The sequence below is a fragment of the Triticum urartu genome, chromosome 7 (assembly GCF_003073215.2).
Source record: "Triticum urartu cultivar G1812 chromosome 7, Tu2.1, whole genome shotgun sequence".
Lineage (NCBI taxonomy): Eukaryota > Viridiplantae > Streptophyta > Magnoliopsida > Poales > Poaceae > Triticum > Triticum urartu.
The window spans coordinates 673,922,316-673,934,329 of NC_053028.1; the positions used below are offsets into that span (position 1 = coordinate 673,922,316).

The 12,014-nt window shown below is 44.0% G+C and overlaps 1 protein-coding gene across 1 annotated transcript; it reads right to left on the reverse strand.

The window, feature by feature from the left end:
- Positions 1-7,108: 7,108 nt before the first annotated feature.
- Positions 7,109-11,283, reverse strand: LOC125521050 (protein FAR1-RELATED SEQUENCE 5-like). Its single transcript, XM_048686109.1, has 7 exons — positions 11,154-11,283; positions 10,817-11,042; positions 9,631-9,889; positions 8,833-9,523; positions 8,292-8,749; positions 7,891-8,178; positions 7,109-7,787 (listed from the first exon to the last, which is right to left on the reverse strand). The coding sequence occupies exons 2-7, from the start codon at positions 10,996-10,998 to the stop codon at positions 7,485-7,487; spliced, it is 2,181 nt and encodes a 726-aa protein (XP_048542066.1). The 5' UTR covers positions 10,999-11,042; positions 11,154-11,283; the 3' UTR covers positions 7,109-7,484.
- Between the last annotated feature and the right edge of the window lie 731 nt (positions 11,284-12,014).

The following is a 12,014-nucleotide window of genomic DNA, read 5'->3' on the forward strand; positions in this document are numbered from 1 at the left end:
TTTAGTTGCATCAAACTAGTTAGGGTTCATCTATGGGTGGAAATGAATCGGATGCGGATGTTATCGGAAACGGATGCGGCTCGGATGTTTTCTTAAATGATGAATAAACACTATTGTAATGCATAATAAAACGAGTAAAATTTGACCACTTATTTCACTTTTAAGTTGGATAATTGGAATATCCGCTACCACTTCCCACCCATAGGTTCATCAAATTAGATGGTAATTAGGGCAGTAGTTCCTAGGTACTAATTAGTTAGTAAGAACTAGGTACTAATTAGGTACTAGTTTTTATAGTAAGTTTATTTTTAGTAAGAACTAGTTGAATTAATAGAACTAGTTGAACATGTCACATTTGTTGTTATTTTTTTAGTTAAAGTAATTTTTCTCGCATCGACATCGACGATGCCTATCCCGCATCCTCGTCGTCGGCTCGGCGGAGGACACCTGCTTGACCAGATGGGCCATGTCCGGAATTGGGCTCCGCCGGGCTGGTACTGGGAGGCGCTACCTACCGGGGGCGCAGCTTGGTGAGGAGCCAGCCCATCGTTGACCCGAACCTTCTTTGGTGGCGGTCGCGTGGGCCAGTGACGGTGCAGAGGCTTGAGGACCCCGCGGAGGTGGTACGTCACCGTGTCAGCGAGGAGGACGCGCACGTCCGTCGCTACTTGTTTGGGTTGGAGTACAGGTTCTCCAATACCTGGTAGGTTCTCGAGGGATCTCACTGGAGCTATGATCCTGTGATGGTTCCTTCTCTTTGGGTGTCCACCGCCCGCGCCGATACCCGTCGTGCGCTAGGGTTTTTGTTGTATTAGTGATGTTATATGTATGATACTATTCGATGATGTACGAACACATGAGATGATTTACTTTTTCTTATTGAATCATGCTAATTTGAATACTTATTTATTTTACGATTTGGTTTTGCTTATTGAATGCTCATGTCAATATGAGTCCTATAAGATATTTTGAAATGTATATCTTGTGTTGCTCAAATAGGATATGTGCTTGCCCAAGTGGCCGGTCATGTTTGTAGGTTACACCTCCGAGTGGCCTATGTTTTGTCGGAGTGTTGATTCATTTCCGTTCCGGCAAATTTCAGGCGCTCAATATGTCCTATTTTAGCAAAGGCCATGCCGGATTTTTTCGTGAATTTTGGCATGACTTGTGCAGAATATGTATGAAATATCGAGTGCCCCGGATTTGTGTGCTGAGTATCCTGGTAGTTGTCTTCGTTCGATTTTCAATTAATGTTTCAACTATGAACGTAGGAAATGTCTGACGACAAAAAGGATTTCGGTATTTGCAAATACTGCCAAGACGAGCGCGACCTGTGCGACAGAATCTTCCTAGATGATGATAGGTGCTTCAGCATCAAACTGGACGAGAACTTCGAAGTGGATACAGTAAGTCACAATGACAAGTCTTTTTTCGTAATTAAGCATGACATCTGCTTTATTTGCTTCAACTTATAATTTAATTTTTTTTTACTGTTCTACTAACGTATCCCCTGCCATGCAAGAGTTTTTGTCTTGGATAAGATAGGTTTCAGTCGTATGAAAACTACTATAGAGGTAAAGAGAGTTTACTTGAAGACCGAGCATGGTTGTATTTTCCACGCAAAATTATACAACGCAGACACCTACACCTATTTTGGATGCAAAACTTGGCAATCACTATGCAAGACTTATGCATTTGAGCCTGATATGGTTATCACTTTTGATATTCGTCCGGAAGATGATATTAAAGGTAATATCGACATCTGGGTCGATGTGCAGACGCCTCCAATTATACCATTATGTGAGTTTCTCAACCATATTTATGTCTTTGATATTGTTTATTCAAAAATAGTTGACAACTAATTTTTATTGACAGCTTATTTCCGTTCAAGCAAACATGTCCAGCGCTTGGTAGACAGGACCTACTACTGTCCCGGGGCTGAACTAAACTGCGAGGAGATAAGTCATTATTTTTCATGGCTTGAGGATCTTCATACTGTCAAGACAAATTACTTTTCTGGGCTTAAAAATCTTAGTGCTCAAAACGTGCGACCAATAGTGTTCGTACTGAACTATGGTCACATCTATTTAAGAAAGATGGTAAGATTTTTACTATTTGTCCTCAGTGCATCTTTTGCATACATTATTTTTTAAGCTAAACTTCATTGCTAAGTATGTTACTATACGATGTTCTTCAATAGGGACTCCTGATGAATGTTGTGCCTTATTGGATCGAGACTAAAAGTCGCATGAGAATTGTTAGCTTACGGCCAAGATATCCTACAATGCATTTTAGTGCATTCAGGATTCCTAATAGCGAGGAATGCTTAATAGTGAAAGACTGGACCAAAATTATGAATGATCGCAGAGAATACTAGGGGGCAGCAATCAGAAGCGCAGCCCACAATTAGGAGATAGGGTCATCTGCATGCCCCAACTTGATGAAGCAGGAGTGCTACACATGTTTTATGTTATTTTACCTAAGAGAGAGCAGCAGGAGTGATTAGCTAGCTAGAAATGAGTTTGAAGATGATGATGTGCTGCACTATGACTATGATGATTAAATAGCTAGTGTTGGTGGTAATGACTATGATGATTATTATTAGCTAGTGTTGGTGGTGATTAGATAGCTAACGCAGCTAGTGTTGGTGGTGATTAGCTAGCTAGAATGAGTTTGAAGATGATGATGTGCTACACTATGACTATGATGATTAAATAACTACTGTCGGTGGTAATGACTATGATGATGATTAAATAGCTTGTGCTGGCGGATTAGATTCAAGTGGAGGCAACATATGATGCATATCGAAAGTACTACTAGTTCAAACTAGATCAAGTTTGGATTAGTAATAATACCTTTGACATGCACCACATATTGCCTCCACTTGAATCTAATCCACCTTCATTTGACACACTGTTATAGACATAATGATATAAACCTCATAATTGGTATTGTACCAAAATTTGTATAACGGCGTATAAATACACTCAAAATAAAAAAAAATACTAGTAGCGATGGATAGTAAACACGCTGCTACTAGCTAGATTAGTAGGAGCGCGGGAGAGAACGAACGCTGCGGCTATGTGTCTTAGCAGTAGCGCGTGTTCGCACGCGCTACTGCTAAGTAATAGCTGTAGCGCCTTATTACTAGTGGGCATTAAACCCGCGCTACTACTAGGGTTTTCTCTAGTAGCGTGTAGTTTGTTTGAAGTTTATATTCTGCAGAGACAATTTCTTTTCATTTATCAAACCCGTTCACAACAATCTAGTTCTCTCCAAAACAACCTGATCTGACAAGAGCCATGGATTAATGTGCTAATTTTGAAAGTTATATATCCCCACTAGAAATCCTAGTTCTCTTGGGACCGGTTGCCACATGGTTTTGGGGTTCTCTTGGTTCGGGATCACACGGTTTGGAAGTCCACTTGTTTTAAAGCTCCCACTCACGTGGTTTGGTGAACCCAAGTTTCTCTGGGATATGCTTATCTTGGCGATGAAGAAAGGAAATGAAATAGTTTGCTTACTGATCTGCCTCACAAAGTAGGAAAAGTTATGGAAAGAAAAACGAAATAGGAGATACAAAAAGTTTTATGGGAGTAAAAAATTACTAATGTTTACAATAACTTCTTATTGAGGTGATTTTTTTATCATAGGAGATACAAAAAGTTTTATTAAGATGAATTAAGATTCGGTTGGCTGTTGACCTCGAGTTAGTGCCAACCAGACAATTTGAATTCATACTGAATTGTTTGTGAGAAGGTTAAATTAATCCATGTTATCAGTGCTTGCTTTGTACTCCCTCCATAAACTAATGTAAGAGCGTTTAGATCATTACTTTAGTGATGTAAACGCTCTTATATTAGTTTACAGAGAGAATACTGTTTTGGCAGTAACTACATCAAATTCAGATACCTTTGGTCTGAATATTGGACTCACCAACAAGGATAAGTGGCTTCTTTGGTCAACTAGATATGAGGGTGCTCGCTGTCTATTCCTTCAAAATCGTGAGATTATCAGTATCGTGAATCTGTGATTCAGACTGTGAAAAAGAAAACAAAAATGTATCTTAACTGTGATGTTACACGTTGATGTGCACGTCCTGTGGACGCGGAGTTTCTGCACCCGAGCTCAAATGAGCTCGGGTGAACAGTAAAATCAAAACTAAATCAAAAAATTTAAAAAAATCCAAATTTTTTTTAGGAGAAACATTGACAAAAGTTCTAAGTGCTTGCAAAAATTCGCCATGAAATCACATTTCTAGAAGGCGTGGCAAAAAAACAAAATCAGTACTCTGAAAAAGCTACTTTCAAAAGCATTTTGGAGCACTGAATTTGTTTTTTTGACACGCTTTACAGGAATGTGATTTCATGATGAATTTTTGCAAGCACTTAAAACTTTTGTCAATGTTTCTCCCAAAAAAAATTTGGAATTTTTTGATTTTTTTTTGATTTTTTTTCGATTTACTGTTCACCGAGCTCAAATGAGCTCGGGAGCAGAAAGGCACTTTCGACGTCCTGTCCTCTTTCTTAGAGCATTACTAGTAGAGCCCTCAAACCCCTAAAAATAACCGCTTTTTTACAGTTTTCGCCGAAAAAACGCCGTAGACTAGAACCTCTAAACCCTCAAACCCGTAAAAAAAATTAGAGGTTCAACCCTCAAACCACTTTGCAACCTGAAGAAGTAGGGGTTGAGAGGAAAATCTCCCCCCAACCCGCACTCCTCCTCCTCTCTCGCGCGGGAGCCAACCGCCTTCTCCTCCCGGCCTCCTCCTCCCGCCGCCTCGTGCCGCGCCGGCCATGGAGGGCCCCGCCGCCGCCGCGCCCCCGCCCGCCGCGCCCGCCCCACCCGTCCCGCCCGCCCCGGTGCCCGCCCCCGCCCCCGCCCACCCGACCGTGGCCGACGTGGTGGCGACGACCCACGTCGGGGCCAAACGGCGGCGGGCGGGCCTCGCACCTCCTCCTGCCGCCCCGGCCACCGTCACCGCCCCGGCGCCCGCCATCGCCGCCTCCCCGCCGCCCGCCCCGGCCACCAAGAAGAGCCGGCTGAAGGCGGCCTCTCATGGGCCGCGAGGGGCGGCCTCCAAGGTCGTCGGCTCGTCCCCGGCCATGACCAAGCCGCGGAAGAAGCCCGCGGAGGCCGCCGTCGCCGAACCTCCTCCCGCCGCGCACGAGGTGTTCGAGGAAATGGCAACCCCATCCTCGTTCATGGACCTCCTCCAAAACGCGGAGGTGGACCTCGGAGCTCCGCCTCTAGACCCCTTTAGGGTTGGTGACGACTTGGAGGAAAAGGAGGAAGATGAGGAGGATGAAGGGGGTGACGAGGAGGAGGTGGCCGAGATAGGGGAGGAGGCATTCACCGCCGCTTCCCGCCCACACGCGCGATCGACAAACTACACCGAGGCGGAAGATGTCCTCTTGGTTCGTGCTTGGGCAGCTGTGGGAATGGATGCAACCACCGGCACCGATCAAACCGGTAAACGGTATTGGCAAAGGATCGAGGACGTCTATTGTAGGACCAAGCCGAAGAATAGTGGGTTCATCCATCGCACTTTCCGGTCGCTTCAAGGCCGGTGGGAGTTGATCAAGCCCGCTTGTGCTCGTTGGAGTGCGGCTATGGACCAAGTGAGGGATGCACCACCTAGTGGAACCGTGGAGAGTGACTATGTGAGTACATATTTCTTCACTATTTTGATTATGTGTGTGCACTATGCTATTGGTGGGTTCTTATGTGATTTATGTGTGGTTGATAGGAGACAATTGCCGGCATGAGGTACAAGGAGATGGCCGCTTCCAAGGGCAAGCCATTCCCATTTAAGCATGTTTGGTCAATTCTTCAAACCTTTGACAAGTGGAAGTTGAGGGATCAAGAGACCGCACCCAAGAAGTCGGCAATGCTAAGGATGGATGATAGTGAAGATGAGGAGGAGAGGAACTTGGGCAAGCCCGAGGGAACCAAGAAGGGCAAGCTAAGGGTGAAGATGGAAGAAGAGGCGTCAAGCCTAAGGGAGAAGATGGACCACATGATGAAGGCAAGAGAGGAATTGACAACGAAGACATTGGAGACGAAGCTTCTTATCACCGAGAAGAAGAAAGAGGTCAAGCTTGCACAAGTTGAAGCAAAGCGTGAAGAAGCAAAGCGCAAGGCCGAGTTGGAGGAGAGGATGATCAAGCTCAAAGAGGCAAAGGTATGGAAAGAACTCATGGTGGAAGAGAAAGAGCACATGATGATGTCCAAGAAGGACATGGATGAAGACCAATTGCAATGGTGGAAGGACTACAAGGAGGACATCACGGAGAGGAAGAGGATGTTCCGTGTTGCGTCGTCTACTTTTCGAGGTGACACTCCGATGAGTAGTTGTGGTGATGGCGGTGTGTATGACTCCACCGGTGCCGATGGAGATGCTTGATGGAGCCCGCTTGTGGTCTAGGAGATGGCGCCGAGGTGCAACTTTTTGGTGATGGTGCCGATGAGAGGAGGAAGATGATGATTTTGTGATGTAAACTATTAAACCATGCATCAATGATTGTCATTTGGTAGTTTGTTTGGAAGTTGATTGTGTTCTTGTTGTCATAAATTGTGAGATGTCAAATGATAGATTTAAAGGTTGGGGTCGAGGCAAAGACTAGAACCCTCAAATCTAATCCTTAAAGCAGTTTAAGGGTTCGGTTTGAGGGTTCTAGTATTTGCCCCTGTTTTTCAACCCTTAAAAGTGTCAAAAAGTGGCACTTTTCAACCCTTAAAACTGCTTTAAGGATTTGAGGGTTTGAGGGTTCTACTAGTAATGCTCTTAGACGGTTATGCCTTGTCTCCGTCGCAGTCGTTTGTTTACCTGGGAATCATTATTATTGTGCTCAAGATAAACTTCAATGTTGCAGGCAAACATTGCTTGAACTAATTTTTTTAATACATACAACAATGTCTCCCATCAATTCTACTATTTGCTCATTCTATGTACTGTAACTATAAACTGAAGCCTTCTGAATGTATGGCATGTACTAGTAAGGCATAGGCATGTAAGTTCAGCATGTTGCTCACAGCTGAAATGAGTAGAAAATAATGGATTGGACCATTTTCCCCTTTAGCTACAGAATCACCAGAAGGCAATCAATTTCTCATCCTCATATCTAAATCAGCAAATATCATGTTCTGCTAGTAGTACCGCATAGGCCACATAAATTTTGCACTCATTTCAGCAGCCCCTAATATTAGTTTGCCAGGTACAGCATCTAAATGTCAATAAATCAGCACCTGCACTGATTCAATTATCACCTGTTAACTCCAGCAACCGTTTCACAAAAGAGATTCTAAAGTCAACTCTAACCGACATATACTCAAGCTACAAACCACCACTAATTTTATGGACGGGAGGGCTCAGAGCAAGTGTTCCCTGCTTTGGCAAGTCATGCCTCTAAGGGCAAGTTCCTTTGCTCAGCTCCTCCTACGGTGATTCCTCTAATGCTGTTGGCCTTCCGGGTTTAGGTTTCTTACAAGGAGCAGCTAATCCGATTAGCTGGTCTTGTGTTATCGACACTATCATTGTTGTGCACAGAGCAATCGCCTAGTCTTTCATTTGTCATTAGCCTTAGCCGATCCTTAAGCCCTAGGCAATCTCTTGCTTCTCCGTATGGTGGCACATTTTCCTTGAATAACCCCATCGACCCATCATAGGCCTCTGCACTAGCAGCTTCTTGGCTTGCTTCCATAGGCAGGACATCTCGCTCGTTTCTTGTCCACCTCTTCACAATGTGCTTCTTGGGTATCTCCAGGATGTCTAAATAATCCATCACCTGCATTGCCGAATGGTGCACATGTTTATGATGAATATCTTCCGCACATTCTGAAAACATGATGCAGGAAATGAATATTTATGATAAAAGTTGTTCTTCTAACCCTCAGCACATGGCAGCATAGCAAACCCATGTGCTCAAATTGACCACATTCGCAGTCAAATTCAGCTCCATTATCTATCATCTTAACCTCATAGGCTACCCTGATACATTTTCCCCCTCCCTCTGCTTCAATGAGCGTTGTCCTGTACACCTTGTTCTTCTCGATCACCTCCAGACGGTAAGATCCTGCTTGATAAAGGATTTGGCCAAACTGTTTGAACATCGCATGAGTATATATCTTGCTAGCATGTCGCTCCATAGGTAAGTTACGCCTCAGCATGACGCCACCCTGTGGAAATATCAGATCACTTATTTCAAATATCATCCTTGCAGGAAGTTGTAATGTTTGTGTTCAGAGACAACGAATTGGAGTTATATCTTATGAGAAATATAATTGCTTACAATCAGGGTCCGTTTCTCTTCATAGGCTTCATCTGCGTCCCGGTCAAACTGCAAGCGCATGTATTGCTTCACGAACATATGCATCAGACATGCAGGTGGTACATATTTCTTCAGCATACTGTTGGCAGTCTCGCTCCTTTGGGTACTCGTCATCTTGGCACAAAACACCCCCTTGAAATATGGCTTTGCCCATTTCTTCCTGGTTTCGTAAAGTTGTGCCATGTATGGATGTGACCTTAAGTTGTACTTGTCGATCAACACCGCCCATGCTGTCTCAAACTCATCTATTGTCACTACGTTGCTGAAGACCTTATGGAACTCTGCTCGGAACCCATTCCGTTTTCTGTATAGGGGTCCAAGGCACTCTTCTGCTTTCTTCATGATGTGCCATTTGCACCATTGGTGGGCTGTGTTTGGCATCACATTCTTTATGGCCACCTCCATCGCTTGATTCTGATCTGAAACAATACAAATAACTAATTTATTGAGATGACTGTACATGATCTTCAAGGGAGACACACAAATTAAAACTGATATTCACCTGTCAGAATTGTCTTTGGTGCTTCACCACCCATCATTCTTATGAATTCAGAGAAAACCCATTCGAAGCTCTCTACCTGCTCGTCTCTAACCAACACTCCAGCCAAGATGATGCTCTGAAAGTGCTCATTCACGCCAATGAATAGTCCAAATGGCATGTCGTACAAGTTAGTCCTGTAAGTGGTGTCGAACGTGATAACATCTCCGAAGTGCTTGTACTGCATTTGGTTCCCCCTGTTGGTCCACATGAGGTTCTTTATCCGATTCTCGGCATCTTCTTGTACCCCGAACATGAACTCCGGATTCTTTGCTCCTATGTCCGCGAAGACTTCAATTGTCTTCCTAACTTCATCATCTGCTTGATCTATGCCAATTTGACTACACAGGTTCCTAAACATACAATTAGTAGATGACACATTCTCCATGGTTCCAGAGAGACTTCCTATAATGCCATTGACTTTGCCGATGTTCGTGTTGTCCTCCCTCAGCTGACGTATCAAGTCCTTTGTGTACAGATCTATATGTTTGTGGGATGGCCAGAGTACCTTCTGTCCGCACCTTGGAGTCAAAGAGTGGTTGTGTGTCATCCTGTGCTCTTTGATGTACCAGCCGTTGTTATCTGTACGCAGCAAACGGATCATCGCAGGACATCCACACCGGCATGAACTTGTGTTTTCGGCACCTGGTTCCCCCTGCATAAACCAAGCACGACTACTTATTTTTAGTTACATGAAATACAATACCTACTTTTATTGAAACAAATGTTACGCACAGTTCCTGAACTCTCTGTTCTACTTACCGAACACCCACAAACAATTTCCTGCATGGTCTTGGTCCTCTTTGCACTAAGCCGACTCTTGCCGTACTTGATGCCAAATCCATGTTCCCACGAATACAGATTGTAAAAGTAATATGCCTCGCCAAGAGAATCAAAAGTTGTACCCAACGCTGGGTTGAGAACATGATCTCCTCTGTTCTCTGCATAAGATTTGATGGATTTCTCGAGGGCCCCGATCCTGTTAGGACATGGTGTGCTGTCCGGGGGATGACAATCAACCCTAACACGGCATACAGATCTATGTGTTATGACTAGAAAATCTTCCACTCTATATATAGTGGTGCATAATTTTGCATTGGCAATGTTCCATTTAGTAATCACAGATGAAAACGTCGTCACATAAGGAAACCATTTACATTGTAACACACAGATCGTGCTAGTTACATGCCTGGTTATATTGCCCAGTGCCCACAATGAAATCAAACTGACATATCCAGTTATGGTGAACTACATTATCATAATGGGCCTATTTTTTCGCCATCCTGCTACAGCATAATCAGGTTCATTTTGAGCATATGACAGGGGTATTGGTGGGTCCACACACCATTAAGCTTAACTGAAACAACAATGCTCCTGCTAAGGACTGATCAATTCAGCTTAGTTCAAACAACAATGCCTTTTGGTCCAGCCAAGAGCTTGTGGATTCATTTTGCTAACTCCGCTAACATAAGCAAAACTTTGATCTATGTGCTCTGACTAGAAAATTTTCAACTATATATAGTGCTGTACTGTATTCTTATTGAAAAAGTATATAGTGGTGTGTAACATTTGCCATTGGTCATGTCCATTTTCACAATCAGAGATGAACATGTCACTCTTCAAATTCATTTATGCTTGTACGGCACAGTTCATGTTAATCAAATGCCTGCTAATATCACCCACAATGAAATTAGGTTGCCATATCGAGTTACCCTGAACTACATTATGATACTGGGCCTATTATATATAATCCAATCATAGGGGCAAATAGAGATAATGGGCCTGCTGCAATATAATCAAGCTCGTGTTGAGCTTAACTGAAACAGTGTATATAATCAGTTACTGAAACAATCAATAATCGTTCTGCCAAGGACTAATTAGGCTTAACTGAAACAAGAATCTTCCTACCTTCTAAGGACTAATTAATTAAGCTTCATTGAGAAAATACCTTTCAGTCCGGCCGGGAGCTTGTGGGCTCATTTCTCCTGTGGGCCTATGAGCGGACTCGGCAGGCCCGCCGTCGGCCCTGCGCACAAGCCCGCGGATCTCGTCCTCCCCGACCCCGATGATGACTGCCATCTCCGGAGCAGTCGCGCGGCTCCCGGACTCGTTCCCATCGCCGGCATCCATGCCCGCCTCCCTCGCCACCGGCTCAGAGATCGGTAGCCTGCTCCCTACCAATACAAGCCCGTAAATGAGATTTCGACCACCAAAAACCACCGATACCATACCAGTGAACGCTGAAAGGACGGATTAAAATGCGGCATTCAGCTGGAGCGCCGTACCTGTTGAACAGGGTCGAGAGGGAACTCCGACTCCCGCGGCGGATTGGATTCTCGAGCTGAGGTTGAAGACGACTGACTGCCTCCGGCTTCCAGCATACGATTCCCTTTTTACCCCCACTGAAGCAGGGCCCCGCTGGACCGCGGTAGACGAGCAGCGAAAATTTGGATCGCGCGCGCGCGGAACCTACCGCCAACAGTACTACTTTGTAATTGAAGTTTTTTTTTCTCTGTTTTGCATATACGCCCGTAACATTTTCTACAACCAGCAAAATGCCTGCGCATTGCAATGGATCAAATATTGTTTTTTCCGAAGATGATCGGATCTATTATAAAAGTTCCCCGAATACCAATAACATGTTCCCAAATTTGAAGCAAACACCATATTTTGATATATATCACTAAAAATATTTTAGGTTTTGCCCGGAATCATTCATCTTATTTGTTTGGATGAGGTGAGGTAGGATGGGCTGGTCTGAAGAGATTAAGTTTTTTTTCAAACATGAGAGGTCCTTTTACAAAAAATACCACGACTTGCCTGTCATACGTTAGATATAGATTAGATGGTTAAAAATGACGAATGGCAGAGATACCATCAACCGGTCGTAAAGTAGCGCAGCGGTTACATCAATAGAGAACTTTTTTTTCTGTACGGATTTCTGCTATTTCATTTCAATGGGCAATTTTGGCCACTCAAATGTCCACAGACGCATCCAGTCAGTGTCCGGGGCATGTTTGTTTTGAGCCTCTATTTATCTGTGCGCGCAACCATGCCTTTTACTTTCCCCCCTATATGTCCGCTCACATGCATCTACTTGGTGCAGATGGAGAGAGAAAGAAAAAAAAAGAAAAGATGATCCACGA